Source organism: Pinus tabuliformis, chromosome 9 (genome assembly GCF_031772625.1).
Source record: "Pinus tabuliformis cultivar Carrire ecotype Pingquan chromosome 9, CPIR1, whole genome shotgun sequence".
Lineage (NCBI taxonomy): Eukaryota > Viridiplantae > Streptophyta > Pinopsida > Pinales > Pinaceae > Pinus > Pinus tabuliformis.
The window spans coordinates 546,324,171-546,351,636 of NC_142307.1; the positions used below are offsets into that span (position 1 = coordinate 546,324,171).

The window sequence follows — 27,466 nt, forward strand, 5'->3', positions numbered from 1 at the left end:
TATATGGCATGTAGGTTAACCTTTTAAATCGGATCAAAGATGAGCCATTCATCACCTACTTGCATTGCAATGTAAAGCATTTACAAATAACTAGTTATTTAATAACAATAAATTTTTTTTATTTTTATTTTTTAAGGAAATCATGGTTCGTGGTCACTAAGTGGTCGCTACGTCCACGAACAATAATTCACATAGATCTATCAAAGATGACCTAATATATTGGGCCTAACCCCAGGGGCATTAAGGAGTTTTGACCTCATGACCTCCCAATAGGCAAGGTACTTAGCAACGAGGGCTCGACCAATTGAGCTATCCCTTGAGGCTATAATAAGGACAATGTTATTTAATAACAAGTTGATTTTTTTTGTAAGCTTGGTAGGACTACATCTTCATCATGTCCAACTTCTCACCCCGATTGGGGGGATAGCACAAGATTTGAACCCAAGACTTCCGGTTCGGTGAGACTTCATTTCCACGACCATTGCCAACTGAGTTATCCCAAACGGACATAACGAGTTGAAATTTTTATTAGTTAATTATTTTAGAATAATAATAATAATAATAATAATAATTATATGAAACTAGTCACTTTCTAGTATCATGTGTATTAAATTATAGTACAATCTATGAACATGTGGCATTTTAAAATATTTTTAGTTTTTTTTTAATATTTTTTTTGATAATTCTAATTAAAACCCCATAAAAATTGTCATTGCTACTTAACTAATAAAAAATTGGGAATAATGAATTTTATAAAATCTCCAAAGTATATTTTTGTTTAAAAAAATAGAATTAGTATAATAATTTTTAAAAACTTTAGAAAACTTTATTACAAAACAAAAAATAATTGGAAGTCATATATGTTTGACTAAAAGCCAATTACAATATAACTGCATTTATTAGGTATAATAAAATATCACAATATACATGTTAACTAATAATAATAATAAAATATTTATATATTATATAAAGTAATTGAAAAATTAAATTCTTGTTTTTTTTTTTTCTGTGTAAAGAATAAGCTATTGTATTAAAAAGTAGAAAAATATTTACAAAGAGGACTTAGCCTCTGAGGATGCATGAGCCCACCCTCTGTCAGAAGAACAAAGCAGGTGCAAGTGGCCACCATTGATTCATAGCTTGTGGCTTGTGGCTTGCTGCTGGTAGCAGTGTTGCGGAGGAGAGTAAGGAGACCATCAGTTCCAGAGTTCTGGAGACACCACGAGCTCTGAAAGGTCCCCTACCCATTAACAAAACCTGGGCGCCGCGCATAGAGAAGAATCCCCACAAAAATCTCCAAAACATGACAATCGAACAAGAGAAGTAACAGGAATTAAGCCTTCGGAGGCTCACCTTGTGCATTATTATCGGCTTCTGGCGGGAGAGGAAGCCAGTCAAGCATAGTACCATCTCCTATATCTTCCAGGCGAACTTCCAGTGGAGGGACCGGCTGCGGATGTGTGGCCAATCCACCAACAGGCGCAACAGGATTGATATCATCCGGAGGAGGGTCTGCTGCATTACCATCCTCCTCATTCATCTGGACATTCCGTGTTCGAACTTGCTCCCCGTGGTCTTCCTCCTGGCTAACATTTTCCTCCTCTTCCTCCGTGGCAATCACTGTTATCATGATTGAAACAAGCGATTGATTTCGCCTGCACCTAAAGGTGAAGCGGGAGGTATGAACCTGGCTATTCTCCGAGGGATCAGACTCCTCTGAGGGAGAAGAGGGTGGCGCAACAATGGCTAGCGGAGGAATTGCTCTAGCTCGAGCTTCCTGCCTTCTTCTTATCCCCCAGACTCCCCCTCTTCTCGGGACTCCTCTTTGACGCGGGGCCATGAGCAGGGGAGACCTCAAGCAATTAACACCGAGAGACTTAGTGCCAAGACGTGACACAGAACCAGTAATCCCTGAAAAGGGAAGCAAATCCGTGACCCTTTCACCCAGAAAATCTTTAAGAGAACCCGAGACAGAATTATGACACCTCACTTTCCCCTGCACCGCCAAGAGCGAAGAATTTCCCACCCTATAAATGACAGAGAGCGCACTCTGGACGGAGGTGAGACCTCTGCAGCTCCTCACAGAGCTAGAATAGGGCTCCTTCCTTCCATTATCACTTGAATTCAAAACAACACAACTCGCATTCCAAACCTGGAGCCAATGCTCCATTAAATAGACTCCCGCTTGGAACTGTCTGGAACAAGACAGAGCATCTCCCTCGGATTCAGAGGACAGGGCGTTTAAATTCGCCATACTTGAAACCATCACCAAAATTCCTTTCAGTCTCCTCAGCATTTATGAACTTTAATGCATAGCCAGAACCGTCCTGTCGTGACCTACGCTGATGCCATCTGCCTTATATAATTGATTCACTTGCTCCTCAGGCTGACACCCGCATCCGGGTAAAATTAAATTCTTGTTGTTATAACGTTTCAAGTATAATTATTTTGTAAGTGTAAATCTTATAAAAAATGAGAGGGTTGATCGAGATGTCATCTTGGTAAGTTTTGATGTAGTGTCTTTATTTACTAAGATTCCATTGGATAAAGCTATTCAGGTTATTAAGGAAGTTACGGATCGAGAAACTGCAAAGCTTGCTAACATTTATTTGCGTTCAACTTTTTTCAGTTTTCAGGGAAGTTATTATGAGCAGACATCTGGAGTGGCAATGGGATCACCTCTCTCACCAATTGTGGCTAACTTATACATGGAGTACTTTGAGAAGAAAACTCTTGAATCATATCCTTTGAAGCCAACTTGGTAGAAGAGATTCGTTGATGATACCAACATTAAATGGTCTCATGGTAAGGCAAAGCTTGATACGTTTTTTAGACTCCTTAATTCCATCCGTCCTGAAATAAAATTTACAGTGGAGTTTGAGGAGAATAAGAGAGTTCCATTTTTAGACATCCTTATTATCATAAATGAGGATGGTTCTTTGGGTCATAAAGTATTTAGGAAGACAACTCACACAGAGAGCTACCTCCACATTGAATCTTACATCATCCTTCTCAAAAGTTCTTAACACTCTTGGTATTAGAACCCTTAGAATATCTCACTCTAAGCATCTTGACGAAGAGAAGAAGCATTTCACTTTGGTATTTAAAAGTATAGGCTATAAGGAGAATGATATTAAAAAGAGTTGAAAGGAGAGTTTTATCCCAAGAACCTAAAGCTCATTCTCAATGTGGTAGAGTTTTCCTACCATATATTTAGGGGGTAGGAGATAAGATTGCTAAGATCTTGGGGAAGAAAGACATATTCACCCAATTCATAGCACTTGGAACAATTAAACAAACAAGGTATGGGGTATGTTAAAGATATTATTGATCGACATCAACTCAAGGGAGTGTATAAAATTGATTGTTCATGTGGCAAGATTTATATCAGGGAGACGAGGCGCTCACTAAAAAGAAGACTGAAAGAACACAGAGCCGACATTAAAAATGGAAGATCACACACTTCGGCCCTTGCAGAACATTCCTAAAAAACTAAGCACCATGTTTGTTTGGAGAATGCTACAATTATTGCAAGAGAAGAACAATATCAAAGAAGGAAAATTAGGGAGACTCTTGACATTATGAAGCACCCCCATAATCTCAACAGGGACAATGGGATCGAGATCAGTGGAAGCTGGATTCCTTTAATCAGACAGCTTAGGTCCTCCAATTCTTCTCAGGTATTATTTTCTTTCCCTATCTTATTTTTAAAATAAAATAAAATGGATCTATCCTGATGATGAACCACAGAGGATGGTTCGAAATGTTGATTCCAAAAACATGAATGCGATAACTCCGGAAAATAAAACCACAAACTCAAATCGCAGAAACCTCAAATCAATAAAATAAATTTGATTAACTATTGAATTTTTTATTATAATAGCTAAATAATTATTATAATAAATTGATTATTATAATAGCTAAATAATTATTATAATAAATTGATTATTTATAATAATAACTAATTGTTTCATTTTTACCATTTATAATAATAGGAAATTATTAATAATTAATTAATTAATAATAATAATAATTATAATAATAATTATTTGTTTATAATAATAATTAAATTATTATAAATAAATAATTACTATTAATGATTATTATTATCATTAATTAATTAGTTGATCAATGGTAAAAATAATCAATTTATTAATTATTTAAGAGCTTATATTAATAATCAATTTATTAATTATTTAAGAGCTTATATTAAGAAATTAAATTATTATAAATAAATGATTATTATTATTAATTATTATAAATAAAAATAAAAATTATTAATTATTATAAAAAAAAATAATAATTATTAATTTAGGTTTAGACTTTATTTGTTCGCCGACCTTTTAAGTTTGTCCATTTTATAAATTGTTATATAACTATTTATTCATCTTTCGCTCTAGTTTTTCTATCATTCATTCAAAAGTCTTGATGATGGATCCCTTTTGGGATTCAAAATGTTGACAAAATATGATCACTATGATGGATATTCCGAAATTTAGCTCAACCTAAACTAACCATAAAAGTTTGAAATCCAACATATAATTATTTTATATTTTGACCCTTTTATTAAGAGTTAATTTTGAATGGAATAAATATTTGTTGGAATTGCGTGTTTAAGCTATTTTATTCCATGTATTCAATAGATTTTCAAGAAGTTGAATCCATTTATGCATTCAAAGAATGCAATCTTAACGATCATGTGTCAAGTCTCTAAAGGGATACAATCTTTGGAGGTGTAAATCATTTAAGTTCAACAATATATAAAAGGTTTGCACCTCAAAAATTTTGATCCCTTAGTTCTTACTCTATCTTTAATTAAGATAAATTTATACTATTGCATAGCTCCACAAATTCTATCTAAAAGAAAAAATATTATTAAATATTTGCATAAAAATTTGATTTTAACCATAAATATCAGTAAATATTCATATTAAATAATAAAAAAAGATGGATGTGATGAGTTAATGTTTTTCATTATAATATTATTATTTAATACTGTATAATTTTACCGATTATAGCAAAGGATTGAAACTGGTTCAATCCACACTGCATAGCTCCACAAATTCTATCTACGGGAAAAAAAATATCATTAAATATTCACATAAAAATTAAAAATTTGATTTTAACCATAAATATCATTAAATATTCATATTAAATGGTCAAAGAAGATAGCCTTGATGAGTTAATGTTTTTCATTTTTTTATTATTATTTAGTACTGTCAAAGATTGAAACTGGTTAAATCCACACAAATAATTTAATTAATTTTGTAATATATAAAATCGGAGTTGTCTATAATGCGACTTTTTGAGATTCCGGTGACGGAATCCGGCGGAAGAAATTGAGATGAAATCATGATTTGTTGCAGTTAAAATGGTTTTTTAACTGCATATTCGGATTCAGCACCCTGAAAAACCCCTGGGACGCTTTCATTGTGCAGAAACTAGTTATCAAACTTCGATTTCAATAAATTACTGCCGGATTTTCACCGGAAAAAATCGCCGAAAAGACTTTCAAAAAGTCGCGTTAAAGACTACGGCTATAAAATCAAGGCTGAACTTTTTATTGGAAATCTCTGTCTGGGGCTGTCGCAGATTCCACTGTAAAAAATTAAATGGGATTTCAACTCTTAAAAGGTTGGTTTAAGATTCAAAAACAGCTTTTGACCATCTCTTAAACGTGATGGGTTTAAATTCTTTTTCATTTGTTCCTCGGTAAATCAATTTTCAATTTCCACTTCTTCAAAGAATTTTCATAGTTTTCAATAAATTAAGAAAAATAAGAAAGAACACTGGAAATAATTAGATAGAATTAGAGGTTTGAGCTCTCTTTGATCTCACCAAAAGCAAGCGTGGTAAAGTTCAGAACCGGCAACATGGCATAACATAATTCGTTAAATGCCCAAATCCCACTTCAAGAGGTCCGTTCCAATCACAGAGATCGAGAATTCAGAAAGCAAGTCGTTCAATTGTGTTCTCCGCACATTTCATTCTTCAATTCTTATTATTGGGATCAAAAAGTGTTTGAGGATGGGATCGTTTAAAAGAGATCTGCACGTGAAATCCCTTCTTTCAATGCTGGAGGAGGTGCCATCTGAGTACCAGGGACAGGACAGTCATCGTCTCACTCTCGCATACTTCGTTGTTTCGGCCCTGGATATCCTCAATGCTCTCGATCAGGTGCTATCCATTATTCCTTTTACTCCAGAATTGGCTATATTCTTGTTATACCTACCTCGTAAATTTTGTTATTTGCATTCAATTGTGGGCAGCATTGACCTTATTCACTCATTTCCCCGGTTGAGTATATGTTGGAAACATGTTTTTGGTAGTTTTGTTGTAATATAGTCAGCATTGACCTTACCCTCCATTTCCCACTTGGGAGGATCTTTGAAACTTAATTCTGGTGTTTGCATGGCATCATAGCCTGCACTGACCTTAATCACTCATTTCCCCGTTGGGTGGATGTTGAAACTGCGAGATGATTTCTGTTATTCTGTGCCGTCGTCCTTGTTTGTATCATGCTAGCTCCTACAACATGAAGGACTCAAGGGATCTTAATAGCTTTGAGTTCTACTGTGCTACTGCTTGTACATGTTTTTTTTTCATGCAAGGTTATATCTATCCAGCACATAAAGGCCATATAAGTATAGTGCTTTCTATATACCTAAATATTGACTTCTTCATTTAGGATGACGGTGAAAACTGTTGTGACATTGTAGGTAAACCCTAGCAAACTTCCACTTGCCGCCCAATGAAGTCAGATTGCTCCCCCCACCTTAGCAGATGAGAAAATCCCTATCTTGGGTTATTGAATCACACAACGTAATTAACTGGTAAGCTGTCATACCTTACTTGAGCATAACAATGGTTTGGGATATGCTTTACTGAGATAGAAGCGGTACTATGGATTACGGAAGCTGTTTGTACCTCCACTTTTGACAGATCAAAATTCATCTGGTAAAGAATTCGACCCAACAAAACTGTTGCTCCTACAGAGGAGTAGAAAAAAGTAGGGGGGCAAAAAAATGCCCAATATTTTTAGGGCTTGTAGAAAATCCATGAAAATCTGCAACTGCTTTAATGAACAATCTGAAAGCTAGTTTTTTTTTTTTTCTTGGTGTTTTGTAATTTTGGTTCCCTTGTTTCTGTTTTCTTTAATTCTTTATCCATTAGGACACATATTTTCTCTACTTGTTTGCAGTGGAATAGGAACAGAAATAAACACAGTCACTCAATAATCAAGACACAAAAATTTATAGGGAACCCAACTGGGAAAACCCTTTGCTTGTTTGAGAATTTTATTGATAGAAGAATGAGCAATAGATCTCTTACAATACAATATTGTCTCAACAGAAAACACAATGGTTCTCCCTGCCTAAACTAGGCTTGAAACACCTGCAAGTAGCCTGATCCTGCCTCCCTATTTCTATGCGCATAGGCTGCTCCTATTATTTAGGGAATTCTCCCTAAATCCTTGCGCAAATCCCAAGGGAAATTCCTCCTCAAATCTGCGCACAAGATTTTCTTGAATTTTCTTGCACGTTCTTCCTCTTACAAGATCACACACACTAACCTGTGCTCTCTATTGCTTCGTCTCACCAACTCGTGTTCACAAAACAATGATGTGCAATGGTGCCTTCGTCCTCCTTATAAGTAATTCACATAGGCTAAATCTGGCAAGTTGTATTTTAGGAAGTTGACTTGTGATTGATGAGTTAACTGAGTCAAATTGACTCTTGTAACTCGTCTCATCTCAATTTAGAACTTGAGACTCAATCACTCGTCCTTCTCCCAATCAAACTCGTACTAAAAGACAACAAACTGAGCCTTCCACTCCCGCATATTAGTTAAACTGCTTCATGAACTATCCTAACTTACAGGAACTCGCCCTATTTTTTAGGAACTCATGCATGCTAAGGAAAACCGCTTCTTGGTCTCTTTGACTAAGGCACAAGTCAAAGGACCTTTCTCGCTACTATTTTCAACACTCCCTCTTAGTGGGGAAGGTGCTTCTGGAAGAACCTCATCCACTTGGATCTATCTCCAACACTACCATGTTCTTCGTTGTTGCAATTGCTCCTTCTGAACTAGAAGACTTCCTTGCTTTCCTCTGCAAAGCTTGATCTAAAGACTTGTTCTTTCCTACCAAGTTCTACGAGTCCATCACTGGTGCTATGTACCCTGTATACCTCTGTGGCTGCTTCCTTCGGCTGGAAGTGATATTGGAAGATTCAACTCTCTTATGATCTCCCTTAACCAAATCCTTTACCCACTTGGCTTGAACTCTCCCTATACCAAGAGTCTTTGATTGAGTGGCTGCCTCCACTTGCCCTGGGCTATGCTCCTCATCACCCTGTTGGTTAGCCCAATTGCCAACTAGCTTAGACTCAAACCAAGACACTGGTTGAGGCTCCATCTTGAGAGCTCTATCCTACTCTCGCTCAACCACCAGTTCTCTACTCTGAGCTCTCTCTGCCTTGCGGCTCAAGGTTGGATTTGTCTCTACCTGCAACTTGTAGGGATTCTTCACTCTCACACCTATCTGCATCTTACATCCAACAACTAAGTGCTGGAGGTACGCCTTACCTCTGCTGAAGATGATATCATATCCCTTGTCCTCAAGGCCAGCTACTGAAACAAGATTCTGCCTCAATCTTGGAACCTAGAGAACATCTTTGAGATGAAGAGGATTACCTGATTCCCTCTGAAAATTGACAATACCAACTCCTTTAGTTGCATACTGACCATCATCTCCTAGCTCAATCTGAAACTGCATGTCCTTCTCTTTTAGGTGGCTGAAATTCTTCTTGTTCTCGGTCATGTGGAAGGATGTTCTTGAATCAATATACCATATATTGCTATTTGCTGAGCTTGCCATGCAAGCAATCAATGAGAAATCTTTCTCGAACTGGGCAGAAAATGCATCTACCTCCATTGATGTAGCTACATGATCCTTACTGGACTCCTTCTTCCGCTTAGGACACTTAGTGGCATAGTGTCCAAACTCATGGCAATGGAAGAACTTGATCTTGCTTAGATCCTTCTTCTTGCCCTTTTGACTGGACTCGACCTCTCCTTGGCCCTTCTTTCCCTTGGCCTTGCCTGGCAGGGCAAGGTTCTGCTCGTCCACTGTTGTAACCGGTCTACTATCTCTAGTCCCTCTTCGGATCTCTTCGTAAACGCAGTCAGTGCAAAGCCTTTCCCAATTGGGAAAATTATCTCTCCCACTGACAACATCCTAGAAGCCCTGCCAAGACTTGTGAAGTCCAAGTAAGGCAAAAATCACAAGGTCATGATCAGATACAATCACGCCCACACCACCCAGTTCATCTCGTACCTAAGTGAACCTTGAAAAATATGTGACAATGGGCTCTGTTAATTTTCTCTTAGGGCTATATTGTCCTTTGCTTTGATAATGCATTACATCATTTACACATTAAATTCACCCCACCACATTATAACATTATTATGTCATATACAATTATGTAGAAAGAACAATATCATCAGTAATGCAACAAAACAATAGAAGGAACAAATAGAAGAAAAGCAAGCACACATTGCAAAACCCCACAAGGGGGAAAACCTGGAAACAATTCTTCTTCTTCTATTAGATGATCATCAATTGTTCAGTTGAGATACAAAGGACGTCCTTAATGAGATGCCAAACTTTCAATATCAATTACATAATGCTATCTAGGACTAACTCAAGTATGTTCACAACTTCGATTGTGAACTGACTTCTAGAGAGTTGCTGTCATAATACTCATACCGTAAGTGCAACGTTCCTCCAATATATAAGATTACAATCAATCTTCATAGTTCCAATAGGGCTCTTTCCATTTATAATGATCACTGCCCCCATATACTGAACACACTTGATCAATGCATATACTATACCACTGATCCATATAATGCAAAAAGACAATATTATAGGTTGATGCCCATACCGAGAGTTAATCAGGATGCTATAGTACATACACCATTACAATGAGATTATATGACATAGGTATATGTCATGAATACATTATCATGAACTATGAATGAACCATGCAAGAGATACCATACAAGCTATGCAAAGGATCATGACACACACACACACATATATATAGTAGAGAGCCGATGCCTTCATGATCGTAGGGGAGTAATGACATACAATGCCAATTGTAAACTGTAATATGTCATACCAATTGTAATGATGTTGTATCATACAAACTGTAATGATGCCAAAAACAATACCATGTCAATGTGTGAAAGCCATATCAAACAAACTGGGATGATATGCGAGTCATTAAATTGAAACATCAAACTATAATACCATGCGAGGACATATATAGTCTCGGGGGTAGTTTTGGACCATACCCATACTGTAGTGATGCGAGTGGAGAGTTATAATCCTTGCGAAATACCTCAGAGGAAATACATCTGAAAATCTATGAGTAATGCGATTGAGTGAAAGATATAAAACGAGACCAATTTTATTATGGCTGAGCGAGATCAATGCTATGCGAATTGTGTGTTATAAGGGAGATGCAAGACCTATGCCGAGATCTGGAATGCAATGCTAAAGTGAAGGCGAGAAATTCATCGACTGTAGCATATACGGTCATGGTAATGAGAGCAAGTCATTGTATATGCGCGTCCTTCACAAAGATGATGCCATACAGGAGTGTAGACCCATGATAGATATGAACATATCAATGTACAAATCCATGCCTCAATTTTTTTTGAGCAAGCCTCCAAAATTGCGATCCCATAGAACTGTAATCGATTCACAACGATATAATTGATATGCTAGTGCTATTTTGTAATGAGCCATACCATAGACTTATATACTTATGTGGGAGTCATTTTTCAATAGAGGAGTCAGTGTAGGGTTTTTAAGAGGGGAACATTTTAATTTGAATTTAACTTAAAAACGATATTTTAATAATTACTTGCTCAAATAAAATTAGTCACGCCCACACATAGTAAATAATCAGGGGCATGATGGGCTTCATATGGGGCTTAGGGTTTCCCTTAGGGGAAATTTGTCTTGATGCTACCCAATTTAACACTCCCTCTCAGTTAGGGAGAAATTTCTATCAACATCAAAAGCCTCATTTCATTTATGTTCTGCTCGACTCCTTTTCAGATCAAACTCATGTTGGTTAACATGTCCCGATATGAGAAGGCAGGCAACTACATAATCATCATATCTGGTCTTGTGTCATCTCATAAAAAGAGGAGGAATCCATAACCAATGGTATGGGAGATCAGTCCTCAAGCCCTACTAATCTTCAGGGCAAATCACGTGACCTCCGACTTAGCTATATCAACAAAATATCCATCTCATCATACCTTGACCTTTGTTCATCAACTGAACAATCTCGATCAAATAGAAGAAGAAGGAGAATTATCATAGGAGAGTCCATCTCAACCCACATCAACATCATAAGGGAGCATCTGATTTCCACCCTACATCCAGTAATCAATACAGTCATCTGAAATAGGATCGTCATCATCATCAAGTCATATCTTGTCTCATTCATCTTTGCTCATCTCTAATTGTTGAGCAATTTCGAATCTAAGGAAGAAATATCACTGTAGGGGATCTCCGACTACCACCTTGAATCTAATACCAAGAATCTGCTAAGCCAGGAGGCTAAGAAACTGCACGTGCTTAGCCAAGGGGGCTAAGAAACCAACTGCTCATAAAAATCATCATCGGGGAGATTCTGCTACCACTCAGAACAATTGCTAGCAAGGAGCCACTGGGATCATTGCCGCGGGGAGCCACTGCTACCACTCGTGATCATCGCCATCGGGGAGCCACAAATAATAGGAGGGATGGCACTTACTGTGAGAGGTAAGGAATGCGCCTACACCACTGCTTGTCTCGCGCTTAACACTTTTGAATATAAAGAAGAAGAATCACCATAGGAGCTCTCTACGTCCACCCTATATCTAAAGACAGTGGGCGAGATCAGACCTACCCCATGCGTAGGGATCACACTCTATCCCAAAGTCCCCGACAATAGGTGAGATCAAGTTATCGAAGGTAAAGATCACACTCTCCCCTATTGTCCATGATCTTCCCATCTTGACCCTTGAGAGTCAGATGGTACACCTGCATCCATCGACTTGGGCGAGATTTACCTACTGCAAGGGGTAGGGATTACACTATATCCCAAGTCCCTCATCCCATTGGCTAGATGAGGAGGTTATCCCACAAAGTGGGCAGGACGCGAACTGGGGCATACTTTGACTAGAGGAGATCCCAAATCTCTATACACCCTATCGGTCAAAGGTCCTTCATCCCCATGAGCCCACCAACTCCATTCCTTGCCCTGGAAGCTCAACTAGGGGGGAAGAGTGATGCTTAGTGTTCTTGATCAGCCCGAACCCTTACCTAGGAGGGTCACATCCATCAATCCAAGTTGCTCTCTGAAGATAGAGTGCTCTCATATCTGGTATCGACTTAGGAAAAGTTCAACCACACTGCCTTATGCAGTACTTCGAGGAACAATCCTCTGTTTTCCTGTTTATGCAGGACATCAAGTCAAATATTATATTAGAACAAATACATGTCATAAAGAAAAGAATCCCATATTCATCCTTTCCCCCCTCTCATGCAAGGAGGCATCAATCACAAGCTTAAGTAATATTCTTTCAATCCATGAAGATATGTTTGTTCCAGCTATATATGGTCAGACTCTGTCTAACTCAAAGTGAATACAAGGATCCCTCAAATCCAATAACAATAATCCATTAATGCCATATACATGCTTCTATACGAGAGGTGGATCCTGGTGCTGCATGGGATAAACCAGTTCTGTCATCAAGGAATTGTTAACTCATAAAAAAATAATAAGCAAAGACATCTTTAACAACATCAAATGTTCATCAATTCATGTCCAAAAGATTTGTTTCATTCTGCAATCATAGTTATCCACCATAGATAATAATAAGTGTTGGGATCTTATCAAGGGCTTCTCCCTCTGAATAGGAAACCTCTTCAAACATCATTAATGAAGACATCAACTTGTCTTACCTATTACTATTTTTCATCAACAAAATTGTTAGATCACAGAGTTAAACTATATTAGGTTCTCATATATAGTCATGACAAGTCACCATCAACTGTTTCACTATCTCATATGAATATGTCATCAACCATTCATCAAGGGTTAGTGTAATTAGGGCAACTGACTAGTGTATCTTCATACTTCAAGGATCACAATCACAACATCAATTTTTTATCACATAATACAAACATTTTTCATTAAAGTACTAAATTCATCAAGTCAAGGCATCCATTTGTTACATTGCCAAATTCGCTATGTTATTAAGTCATCAAGTTATCAAAAATTTATCAAAGTTAAGAAGAAGATAGCCAGAAGATCCTGGGTATCAATCTTACGATTATCTATTGCCATTAGGGTTACCATACTATCAACAATATTATGTTATTGTATATTAAAGTCAATGTTTCTAGTCTTTCTTTTACCTTAAACAAAATCATGATACGATAGGTTAGATGCTTGTCAAACATCAGAGAGACCATATTAACTGTTACTAGTATATCACATGTACCGGAATCAAACTCACTTACATATGTATGCAATAGGCAAGCATAAGTCAATTCAATTATGAGGATGATATTCTTGTCATACCCCAAGGTTCGACTTGCCATCCAACTTTGTAGCTAAATCATAATGTTGAAACGATATTTATACATACCTTGTAATATACAGATTCCTTTAACAACTATAGCACTTATATGCCATTGGCAACTGTAACACTTACATATTGTAGATGCTCTGTCAACTTGCATATCTGCTCCAACTTCCTTTTCCTGCACCAGCTTCGTCCAACACTAGCTTTTCTTTTCTGGTACTAGCTTTCCTTTCCTGCATCATTCAACATCCAAATGATCCTCAAGAAGGATCTGCTTATCATATCTTCATCAGGAAGTTAGAAGTGAAAACATGCAAGAAGGATAAGCAATAATGATAAGTCAAAACAAGAGCAATGTCATAACGAAACAACGTAAATTTAGAGGGTAGTTGTCTTTAACAAGAGGTGATCAACTCCCTCTTGAACTAGCCTTCAAGAATCATTACTGTCCATCATCCATATGACAGTGTTGCTTTCAATCGTCTTCAGTAGCTGTTAGACCCAAATAAGACTAGCCCATCTAGGGTTATACTGAATCTTCGAGAGTCTATCCAACAAAACTAACCAAACAATATCCAAGAGATAAGTCTAATAGACAGATCAAATTCAGGTCAGGGTTTCCTATCCTGCAACCATAGACACAATCTTTTCTTCATAATGTGCGAGCTTGGATCCTACAATTTCAAACTTGATCATATCCAGACATACTTAAAGGGTTTCTTTCAAACCCTAGCTTCATGTTATGTACCAAACCCTAACTCCTTTTAGCAAGGGTGCCTAGGGGTTCCTTCAAAACCTAACATTCTTTTAGGTCTCCATCATCTTTGCTTGCATTCATCAACAATGTCTTCATAGGGGTGATATCCATGACTTTTCTTTAGCCCAACTCTGGTCTCTTAGGGCTATATTGTCCTTTGCTTTGATAATTGCATTACATCATTTACACATTAAATTCACGCCACCACATTATAACATTATTACATCATATGCAATTATGTAGAAAGAACAATATCATCAGTAATGCAGTGGAATAGTAGAAGGAACAAATAGAAGAAAAGCAAGCACACATAGAGACACCAGAATTGGTCGGAGACTAGGGCAAATCCCCATAAGGGGGAAAACCCGGAAACAATTCTTCTTCTTTAATGAGATGATCATCAATTGTTCAGCTGAGATACAAAGTACGTCTATAATGAGATGCCAAACTTTCAATATCAATTACATAATGCTACCTAGAACTAACTCAAGTCAGTTCACAACTTCGATTGTAAACTGACTTCTACAGAGTTGTTGTCATATTACTCATACTGAGAGTGCAACGTTTCTCCTATATATAAGATTACAATCAATCTTCATAGTTCCAAGAGGTCACTTTCCATATATATTGATCACTGCCCACAAATATTGAACACACATGATCAATGCATATACTATTAAACTGATCCATATAACACAGAAAGACAATATTATAGGTTGATGCCCATATTGAGAGTTAATCAGGGTGCCATACACCATTATAATGAGATCATATGACATAGGTATATGTCATGAATACATTATCATGAACTGTGAATGAACCATGCAAGAGATACCATACAAACTGTGCAAAGGAACATGACATACAACCATATATATATATATATATTTGGCAGAGAGCCGATGCCTTCATGATTGCAGGGGAGCAATGACATACGATGCCAATTGTAAACTGTAATATGTCATACCAATTGTAATGATGTCGTATCATACAAACTGTAATGATGCCAGAAACGATGTCATGTCAATGTGCAAGAGCCATACCAAACAAACTAGGATGATATGCAAGCCATTAAACTCAAACATCAAACTGTAATACCATGCGAGGTCATATATATATAGAGAGAGGACATGTAGCATGAGTCTCAGGGGTAGTTATGGACCATACCCATAATGTAGTGATGTGAGTGTAGAGTTATAACCATTGTGAAATACCTCAGAGGAAATACATTTGAAGATTTGAGAGTAATGCCATTGAGCGAGAGATATAAAGCAAGACCAATTTTATTATGGCTGAGCGAGATCAATGCTATGCGGGTCGTGTGCCATAAGGGAGATGCAAGACTTGTGCCAAGATCTGGAATGCAATGCTAAAGTGAAGTCAAGGAATTCATCGACTGTAGTATATACAATCACAGTAATGAGAGCAAGTCCTTCACATCGATGATGCCATACAGGAGTGTGGACCCATGTGTTGAATTTTCTAAGTCTATCCGTTAGAAAATTAATCTGTATTCTGTTGGTTTATTTCTTCTACTTTTTAAAAATCGAACAAGTTATTTAATACATTAAATACCGAAATAAACACAATACAGTCACAACATCTACAGATCATCAACTGAAAGAAAACAAGCACACAACTGACATCGTTATTTTGGACCAATGTCCCCGGAAAAACCCAATGCGAGAAAACCGGTGCAGCTATTCAGAGGGTTATATTATTATGCAGAATTTCCTTGAGTACAACTGGGTGCCAAATTGGCTCACCCGACAGAGAAAAATATCTGGCAGCAATGCCTCTCTTTTCGGAAACAGGTATTCAGAAAACCTGTCCCACGAAACCCTCTCCAACACAACTGAAGCTTTGCGCTGGCCCTTCTGGCCTCTGCGTCAGCCTCAAACCTCTCTGTGTCAGCCCTCTAAGGCACTGCGCAGCCTTTGGGACCCTCTGCGTCACTCTTGCAGCCCTCTGCGCTAAGTTGCAGGAAACGTGGCCCTAGGGGTCATTTCCCCAGGGGAAACGAAACGAAACGCGTTTCCCCGTACCGTATGGCCTGGAAACATGTTTCCGGCCGTACGACCACATTTCCCGAAACGGAAACGTGGCCGTACGGCCGGAAACGCGTTTCCAGGCCGTACGAGCCACATTTCCCCAAAAAAACAGTGGTTTTTTAATTATTATTATTATTATTTTTTTTTAAATTTTTTTTAGGGTTTCCAGGATGTTCTAGAAACCTATTCTAAAGTTATAAAAGAGCAGTTTGTCTCATTCTCTCATCACACTATTCAGTAAGTCGTTTCAGCGAATATTTTTAAATATTTTTCATATATATCTATATTCGCGTTTCCCCGTTTCCAAAATTTGGGGAGGTCGCGTTTCGTATCGCTTCCGTTTCGGAAACTCGTTTCCGTTTCCTCGTTTCGTGCAACTTAGCCTCTGCGTGAATGACGCAGTCCCTCTGGCCTCTGCGTTGTCTCTGCTGGGCTCTACGTGGCCTGCTCTGGCTGCTGCCTCTCGCTCACTACTTTTGTGCTGGTCTCTTGGCACTGTCTCTGCCTCTCTGCCCAGTACTCACTGCCCCTCGCTGTTGATCACTGATTCGACTTTGCTTAGCAACCCTGCTCTAGCAAATCGAATGACTGATCACTCTAGTGTATTCTCCAACTGACCCTCAAGCCTCTTCTTATACTTTTCTCGTTGGTCCATCAACGACTGAGTGTTAATCTCTAATCAACAGCTAAGATTAGATTTGGCTTGATCCATGACTTTTGGAACCTTCTAGCGCAGTTTTATATTAATACCCATTAATATTTTATTTTTCCTAAGTTTAGACTTAGGAACTCCATTAAAAATATTAATTATTTTAATATCTCCCAAACCGGGTACAATCCGTCCAAACCATTTATCGGTCTTGGAGATCTCATGTGCTTTAGCCTCTCCACCAATTTTCATGGCTAGAGCACATCCGATGCTACCCCAAATTGACACTCCCTCTTAGCGAGGACTGTGCTCTAGTAATACTCCTCATTGAGCATCACATTGATTATCCGACATCGGTCCCTGTGTTGATGCTAGGCCTCCTCACCCAACATCCTTTGCACTACTGCATCTTGTACTACTGCCCATGGCCCTGCCACTGCCTGTGCTGCATCCGTACGACAACTCCCTCTGCATCCGTGCTGCTGCTGGTCCATCCTCCCAGCACTGCATCTGCACTGGATCCCCTCTTATCATGCTGCATCGTGCTACTGCACTGCAACTGTAGTTTTCAGCCTCCTCACAACCTTGGTGATCATTGTCTCGACATACTAGACGCAGTCACAGTCTCGACATACTTGTGATGAAGAAGATCTAGGTGATCTCTCAGTAATACACTCTCGACATACTCTCTAGACACAGTCACAGTCTCGGCATAGTTGTGATGAGAAGGATCTCAGTGATCCAACAGTGACACACTCTGTCTTGGCATGCATTCTGAACGCAGTCATGATCTCAGAATAGTGGTAATCATGATCTCAGTCATGATCTTGATGAAGACGTAGTTTCAAGGTCATGATCATGATGAAGATCTCAGTGCAGCTCTCATATATATATATATATATATATACATATCTCAGTATAGAGATCTTGTTGTTATGGTGAAGGTCTCAGTGAAGGAGCAACAATGATCTCAGTAAAGGTGCAACAATGATCTCAGTGAAGGTGTAGCAATGGTGCAACTGTAATAGTGATGACCTTGGTGTAGCAGCAGTGATGTCTTCAGTAGCAGAGATGATGATCTTAGCAGTGACAAAGAAGAGGATTGGTGTCTTGGTCTTGGAGTGGCCTAATAGGTCAAGGGTCATGGTCTTGGTATTCGTCAATTGGAATCTCTATAAGAAGAATTTTGTGCGGGTTTTCCTCTCAAAGAGTGAGAGGTTTTGGCCCTGGCAGAAAACCAACATCTTGTGTTCTTGTCTCTTTTGTTTTGGTAACTATTTGATGAACTAAGAAGACACACTCTAATATTAACAAGCAAAGATTGTGCTAATAAGAAAAATTAAAAGTACCTCACAAATAGTTATCATGGCGAGAAGAATCTTATTAATCTAATTGCCCTAGATTCTTCAACACTTCTTAAGGTGAGTGTTTAGTGCAGAGGAAGCATACCTTCAACGTTGTAAAGGCTTGTTTGGTTCCAAGTGTGTTTAAAAGCCCTAATCTACAATGCTAAGTACAAGCTGCCAGGTGGGCAGACCTTCTCTTTGAACATATAAAAAGCCTAAGCAATGGCAGTTGTACAATGAACAACAAGAGTTGAGGAGGTTGAAGTGCAAGATGGGCATACCTCTTTTTGATCAAATATAGAGAACTAACATGCAAGAAGCCTAGTTGAAGAGCAGAAAGTTAAGGTGTACAGGTCAAGTGGCTGTGATCAAGCTTGAAGGCGCAAACCTGAGGGTTGCATGGTTAGATGACAACTCACTGAAGAATTTGTTGAGGACCAAAAGTTATTGATGACAAATCCAAGGAACAACTTGACAATGTTGGTTGGTGCCTAGAGTTTGCTGTGTTGGTGCCCAGCTGGGGGGGATTGGTGTCTCCTGTAGGTTGGTGCTTACATTTGCTGAGTTGGTACTCAACTACGGGAATGAAATCTTCTATAGGTTGGTGCCTACGAAATTTGTAAGTTGGTGCTTTGTACAAAGAAGTTTACAAAATATTTACAAAGAAATTTTTTATAAGCGTTTCTTATGTAAAGATCTATGTTTCATGATTTATGCGCATAAAAAATTTTAAAAGATAAAAATAGTTAAAAATAATGAAACACTGATTTCCCCCTCTGACTATTTGCAACATTTTATCCCTCTCTCTTTTTGGGTGGTTTAGTCTAAATTGACCACTCACCTACTTTATTGTATTTTATTGGAGACTTGGTCAACTTTGATAACTGTCCCCACAATTTTATACTTTATACATGGTAATACAAATGAGTTTTACAAACTTTAAATATGCGTACAGTTATGACAATCTTGTGTCATACTTGCATACTTGTTCTCTTGTGTTTTTCTTGTGTGTGAGTATCTTTTTTCTATTTCTGGTGTTGTGCATATATTAGTTTAACTGCATGAGCGTTGTGCATGAAGCTTTTAGATTGAGATGGGCATTATTTTAGGCTTCCACATCTGTCTCATGCAGTTGGATTAGCGTTTATTTTTAGCAAGAAGAGGGTGCCCACTTGAGGAGGACTCATCCTATTTTTGGCATCTAAGAGTTTCTATTTTCGATAGAAGAGGAATGTCCCGCTTGATCTCATTCCAGGTATTTTTTTTGGGTGGTAGGATTGTTTCTATTTATGGCCAAGGATGGTGCTTTGCATCTTATGCTTATCCATTCATATTTCAGTTACATTTTGGCCAACTTCAGTGCTCCGCTAGAGGATATTTTTGACATTATCTACTGGTGATCTTGCATGAGGATAGACTCTTCACTTGAGAGAATTTTTTGGCACTTTTCCCTAGAGAAGGCTCCTGTTTTTGCATGTTCACGTAGCATGAGGATAGGCACTGTTTGCGAGACTAATTTAGCCTCTTTTTTTTACTTGTTTTTCAACTCTATATTGGCGTGCACTTGGGCACTGATTTTAGCATGTCTTTGGGTTCCTTTTGGCATTTTATCTTGTTGCCTATTCTCAACAAAATAGGCGCTCCTATCGTGGATAAAATCAGCATCTTAAAGTGCTGATTTGACAGCAGTTGAGGAAATCTTTTGTGGATAAAATAAGCATGCATGTGAGCTGTTCCTCCTATTTCTATTCTCAGCATGAAGGGCACACTCTTTGGATGATAATATTGGCATGTTCGAGAATTATTGAAGACAAATAAGCACTCTTGTTTCACATGCAGCATTTTTAAACTCAATATGAAGGAGATGCTCTAGATGAGGATAGAGGCATGCATTGTAGTTGATTTTTTCAGATTTTTTTTTTAATCTTAGATCAAGAGTTCATCTATAAAAGAGGGGTTTGGTAGCTTGGGAGGCATCCTTTGGCTTGGTGATTTCTCCTTTAGGCTCTCTTGTTTGCTCCTCTTGTGCTTCCACTCCCATCTTCTCCTTCTTCCTTGTCTCAGATTCTTATTGTATGAGCTCCAACATAGAGTACAAAGGTTTTTTTCTCTGTCATCTTCTTTCACAGGCATTGTCTTCTAAAGGTAAAGCACAAAAGGGAGTTAAGGTTGTGACAATGTTGGTCCTTCATGACTCTTTGTCATCATGCTCAACAGATGGATCTATGGCTTTGTAGTGATACACAATTCTCTTGTTGTTGTGGGTTGCTGTGAAGATTTATGCACATGGTATGCCTTCATGAGTTTTTCTTGTATCTTCTGAGATACTTGTCAACAAGATTCATATTGTCTTTTCCTTGCTGAATCTTTCTTTCCAGTCTCTCTCTTTCTTCTTCCATCAGTTGACTCCATTGCCCAAGAACAAAGGCAGTGGCCATTGTCATCAAGACTTGAAAGAGAAAAATACTCACCTGCTTGTTGGTTATCATGTTTTATCTACTATTAAAGAGCATCACTGCTGAGATCTGCATGTTGCACTTGCCTATTTGAGTGCCTAGCTTGTTGATTTGATGAAGTTACATGCAGAATTTTGAGTTTACTGTTACAGATCAAAGAAGTTGGTGAATTTGTTGCAGATCTTGTTGATTTCTGAGTTGTATTTGCTGTTATAGGACATCTTTATTGTGGATTTGCAATATTTATTCAAAGATTTCAGATCTTTACTCACCAATTTGACAACTTACATCACATATTTTGAGGTTTTTCATTCACTGATCAGAGAGATTGGAGTGCAGATCTGATTGGTTTGTTGCTGATTTCAGAGTTTTTGATCTGATATTTTAGGGAATGTGTCCCTAGAATTAGTTAGAGAACTTATTCCTTGCTGTCTACTTGGGGCTCTTCGAGAGAGGGATCATGTCAGGTGTTAACATATCCACTTCACAACCTCCACAACTGCATGGGAGTCATGAAACTCATGGTGGTGCCATTCCTAGATCATGGGAAGTTAGAGAGAAGTTGCTTGTGGCAAGAGCACTACATTGAGCTAAATCCTATGACAAGTGAAGAAATGTAAAATGTGACAATTTGTGGTGGAGCAATTCCTAAATCATGGGAAGTCAGAGCAGAAGTTGCTTGTGGAAAGAGGAAAGAACAGTAAATAGTAAAATTATCATTTTCTTCGTTTCTTTACTTGTTATAGGCTTTTGCTTGGTTTATTGTTTTTAGTTTGTAATATGTATTTTGCAAATTAGGCATGTGGCCTATTTTGTAAACATTATATGCCTGTTATAACTCTTTGGTCAGAATTGCCTATCTCATTTCATAAATGTGATTTGGTTTAAAATTCTGTATTTATATGTTTGCAACTGCTACATGGTGGTTGTTATATGTGTACTAAATGGTCGATGCTCTACTGATTATTCTTCTATTGGTGACATTTCTAACTTCTTATAATGTAGCATTCATCTACAAGTAACAGAAAAAGGAGATCTGGCTTCAAAACCCCGTAGTGGGTATGGATGTGTTGAGAAATCTATAGGGCTATAGTTAGGATGATTTCTCTTAAACTTGATAACTACTTGTGATGTCTTTTTACGTTTTCTTACTAATTATCTTATTCTCTTATTAATATGTTATTCTTATCATCAAACAACTACTAAAACAAGAAGATCAACAATATACAGGAACACAGGATATAGGCTGCAAGCCAGGGCCAAAACCTCTCCACTTGAGAGGAAAACCCACAAATCTCTTCTCTTCTTATAGATTTCCAAGACCTCTAGACCAAGACCAATACCCTTCCAAGACCAAGTCGACTTTCTTGATGATGTGCTTTCCTTGCCCAAGTCAAACCCAGTCAAATCTCTTCCAACAACACAACTTCGACCCCTAGCTACAAAATGTCAGCCTCTACTGCAGGTCTGAAATTTTTGGCCTTTGCAATAGCTGTTGCCTCCACATGTGTGAGCAAATCTAGGGCTTCCAAGGCTTCCTTTGACCTTCGCTTGAGTTTCTTCTTCTTCTAGGGCTTGAGGATGACCTAGTAGACCTTCCTTTGACCTTCTTTCTGCGATTTCTCCAAGTTTGATGTTACAGCAACAAAACCCTAGCCTCCTTTCTTGCACGTGTGAAGAGAGAGAGAGAAAATAACCCAAAAACTTGTCTTCGTCCTTCTTCCTTCTTTGCTAGCCTTCTTCTTCTTCTCCTTTGTTTGAATGATGAGAGGATGAATGATGTCCATAGGAGGTCAAGTTACCTCCTATATAATAATATATAGGCTTCCAAGGTGTACGAAATGCCCTAGTTTAGGCCGACTTAGTCTTGGAGGGTATTTTGACATTTTAAAATACAAAAATAATTCTTTTTACAAGTTACAATGTGCCTGATGGGGTCTTCTTCATATGACAATGACTCTTTTGACTTCTTGACCCTAGGACAAGCCCTAGAAATACTCAATGGGTGCTTGACCTCTAAAATTAAAGACCTTGAGCATGAAACCCATGCTACAAAAATAACAATAATATTTTTCATTTCATTTTACAATATACAAGAATCAAAAGTACATTTCATATTTACGAAGCCCAAACCTAGTTACATATTTTTCAACGCTCCCTCTTAACTATGGAGGCATTCATAAATGGTACATGGACATTCTCAAACTAAAGAGATCTCATAAGAAGAGTCAGATTGGTAAGCCATCTCTTTGCATCAAACCAACCAGCATTGTCACATAACAAGGCCTTGACTAACAACTCTATCTCTCCACAAGATCAGAGCACAATGCTGGCGAGACCAATGACTGATAGACACCATCATCATTGTCTCTCAAGGCACATACCCCACCTAGGTGTTCACAGGGTATGTCCTTCCAAGACAATTCCTATCTTGGAATACCACATCCTCAAGGAATTTCCTCTACGACTACTCTTATCTTGGATGCCCTGCCTCATCCTCATAGATTATCAGATGCCAGATTCTTCACGAAGTGAAGATAAGAATGATGTGTCTCTCTCTCCCTCTCAACCAGGGAGGATATATCAACCAATCCAAGCTTGTCTCTCAAATACACAAGCTTCTTATTAGGAAGAGATTTTGTTAAGTTGTTAGCTACCTATTCATCAGTGGAGATATACCGTAGCTGCAACACTCCATCTTGCACCAACTTTTGAATATAGTGATACTTGTTATTTATGTGCTTTGTCTTTCCATGAGACACTGGGTCTTCAGACAAATTTATACTACATGTGTTGTCATAATGTATCACTATAGGGTCCATCGGTCCTTCAAACAAGTCGAACAACAACTTTCTCAACCAGACAAATTCTCTGCTTACTTCACAAGCTGCAATATATTCAGCCTCAACACTACTCAAAACAATTGATTTTTGCTTTCTACTCATCTAGGAGATCATGGAGGATCCCAAACTAAAACATCCTCCAGTTGTGCTTCTCTCATGTCATTGCCTCCCTAGTTAGAATTTGTATATCCAATCAAGTGGAAATCATTCCTCTTATCATACTTCAGGCAGCAGTGGATTGTTCCTTGCAAATATCTCAATATGTGCTTGGCTTCTATCCAATGATCATGCTTGGGCTCTACTTGGAACTGACTGAGAACATTCACTGCAAAACAAATGTTTGGTCGAGTATTTACCAAGTACATCAGTGAGCCAATCAATTGTCTATACCTGGTCGGATCCACCGGGCTTGATTCAGAACTTCTTAGTCTTTTCAAGTTTGTGATCATAGGGGTTGTCATAGGTTTGCAATCCATCATGTCAAACCTCTTCAGCATCTCAATCACATACTTTCTTTGACCTAAATAAATCTCATCAGGTCCTTGCCAAACTTCCAACCCCAAATAATAGTGCATCAACCCTAGATCCTTCATATCGAATTTTGTTGCTAGTTGCTTCTTACACTCTTGAATACGACCTTCCACACCTGTCATGAGAAGATCATCCACATATAGATGAATGATTACGGGCTCAACCTTCACAACCTTGATGTAAAGATCCAGATCAACAAAACTCTGAGAAGCCCAATCTTTGTAGGTATGCATCCATCCTTGCATACCATGCCCTTGGTTCTTGCTTGAGGCCATATAATGCCTTCTTCAACTTGCAAACATAAGTCTTCTATCTTTTACTTCAAATCCCAAGGGTTGTTCTATATAAACTTCTTCATCGATAATCCCATTAAGGAATATTGTCTTGACATCCATTTGATGGATGTTCCATCCCATCGATGTTGCCAAAGAGACCAACGAACTTATAGTTGTATACCTTGCAGTAGGTGCAATGTCTTGTCATAATCGATGCTGTCCTGTTGAGAGAAGCCCCTAGCCACGAATCTTGCTTTATATTTATCAATACTTCCATCTGCTGCAAGTTTAATCTTGTAGATCCATTTGGAAGTTATGACAGATTTGTCTTCAAGCCTAGGCACGATCTCCCAAACTCCAGTTTTCATTATTGATTGATACTCTTCATTCACGACATCTTTCCATTCTTGATGTTTGACAATCTCTTCAAAGGTGGATGGTTCTATTTCTATTAACTTTGTCATATAGGCTGCATACCCTGAATATCTTTTGGGCTTCTTACTTTCCCTAAATGTGCCTTTGGCCACTCCATGTCCTTCTACATCTAGAAGAGTAGATTTCAACCAATTAGGTCTCTTTCTGCTTTTAGGGATGATCACAAGTTGCACAGGTTCACTGGGACCTTCATCTTCATGATTTGAGTCTTCTTCCTCCCTGGTACATTCTTCTTCAAATATTGGAAGTTCTTCATCATCAGAGTCCATCAGGAGGTCCTTTGATTTCTTGAATGCAATACTTTCATCAAAGATTACATCTCGGCTTACTTCTATTCAATGTCCTTCCTTTATGTAGATCCTATATGCCTTTGAAGTATTACTGTAGCCAACAAATATTCCCTTCATGCTTGTAGGATCCAACTTCTTTCTTTTATCCTTTGGAATGTGAATATAGACAGGACAATCAAATATTCGGAGATGGTCCATGCTTGGTTTCTTCCCAGTGAAAGCTTCTTTAGGAGTCCCATTGTCTAGTGATCTGTGAGGACTTCGATTTTGTATATATACAACAGTGTTTGTTGTTTCACCCCACAGAAATTTTGGCAAATCCTAATCATGTAACATGGCTCTTACACTTTCTTCAATAGATCCATTCTTTTGTTTTGCAACTCCATTTTGTTCGGGATTGTATGGGACTATAAGCTCCTTCTTAATCCCAACCTCCTTAAAGAAAGCTATGATTTCCTTTGAAGTGTATTCCCCTCCATTGTCGGATCTTAAAATTTTTATTCTCCTTTCTATAAGGTTCTCCACTTCAGCTTTGAATTATTGAAATCTGTTGAATACTTCATCCTTGTATTTCAACAAATAAACCAACGTTTTCCTTGAATGGTCATCAATGAATGTCACATAATATAGATGACCTCCAAGAGACTTTGTAGACATAGGACCACAAACATCAGAATGAATGAGATCTGGAATTCTTTTTGACCTTTGAAGCACTGCTTCCAAATGGTCTCTTGACATTTTTACTGAATGCACATTCCTTGCATACTCCTCCATGATTCTCCTTGAGTTCACGGATGCCATTCACCATTGAATTTAGAGTTGGTAAGATTTTGTAGTGAAGGTGACCAAACCTTCTATGCCAAAGTTCACATGGGCTTACTTCAATGTGAACCAAAGCTTGAGAGAGAGGAGTCAACAATCTATAGAGTCTTCCTTCATGAATCCCAATCATCGTTGCATTTTCGATGCTAGAGTTTTTATCCCATACTACAACCTTTCCATCTATAAAAATAACTCTATCTCCCTTATCTTCTAGACATGAAATAGAAAGTAGATTCTTTTGCAAACCTGGAACAAATAGGATGTTGTTGAGATGAATATTTCCTCCATTTTCTAGCTTCAGCGAGGTTGATCCAATTCCTCTTACAGGATAGCTTTTCTTATCACCAAGCTCAACGGAGTAAGAGGATTTTCCTCTTGATAAGGTCTTTAGTTGTTTGTGCTCATCTGTCATATGTCTTGATGCTCCACTGTCGATTACCCAAATATTCTCATCTTCAAATGTGCCAGTCAGTGCTGAGAATAACCCTTCGTCCTTTGTAGAAGTCTTGGCCATGTTACTTTTGAATCTTGATGGATAATAGGAGAATCCATAATGCCTTGATACCTTTCTTGAGATGGCTTTCTATCATAGAACACTCCTTCAAAGACTTCTTCGAGAATGTAGTGATCTTCATCATACCCTTAGCCAACCTTAGCTCTGATACCATGTTGATAAATCTATAGGTGTTAATTTTAGATAACAATGGTATGTTCTATTCTTAAGAGCAGTTTACTTCAATTTTTTCTTATTATCCTGACGTCAATTTCCAGATTAGCAATCACATTAACATGACAGTAAATGCAGATAGAACATAAATAAAAATAGTAGAAGACAAGCCAAGACAATAGGACACAAGATGTGGCACATGCCATAGACAAACCCCAATGTGGGGAAACCATTTGATCAATTCTTCTTATTATTCTTCAAAAGTTCAATAGAGAGAGAGAGTACAATATACAAAATTCACTTGCCCAATCAAAGTCAAATCTGTCCAGTCAAATTGCAGTCACAGGAAACCCTAACCAGAAAGTCAATGTTGGTCAACATGGCAGAATTTCTCCTCCAAATCAGCTCAGTCAAACCAAGTCAACTTGGCCTCCAAGAACAATCCGAGTGAGCCCAAAACAGTGTCGAAAATATCAGTCAAATTCGGTCAACGTAGAGTCGAACCTGCGGTCAACGCAGGTCAAACAACTCAAATTGCCTCTATTTCTGTGCCCATAAATGTGGCTTGTCCAAATAGAATATTCCCCAAGAAAAACGCAGTCAAACTTAGTCAACTGCTTCTTAGTCAACGCTGGTCAAACCTTCCTACAATTCGGTCAACGCCCAGAACAAAAAATTGCAAACTATC

The 27,466-nt window shown here is 38.1% G+C and overlaps 1 protein-coding gene across 1 annotated transcript in view; it reads left to right on the forward strand.

The window, feature by feature from the left end:
• Nucleotides 1-5,553: 5,553 nt before the first annotated feature.
• PGGT-I (Prenyltransferase family protein) overlaps nt 5,554-27,466 on the forward strand; it is a 320,784-nt gene continuing 298,871 nt past the window's right edge. The window contains exons 1-2 of the mRNA XM_089445517.1: nt 5,554-5,634; nt 5,864-6,177. Coding sequence (XP_089301643.1) covers nt 5,896-6,177 — 282 coding nt within the window. The 5' untranslated portion in view covers nt 5,554-5,634; nt 5,864-5,895. The remainder of the gene's footprint in view (nt 5,635-5,863; nt 6,178-27,466) is intronic.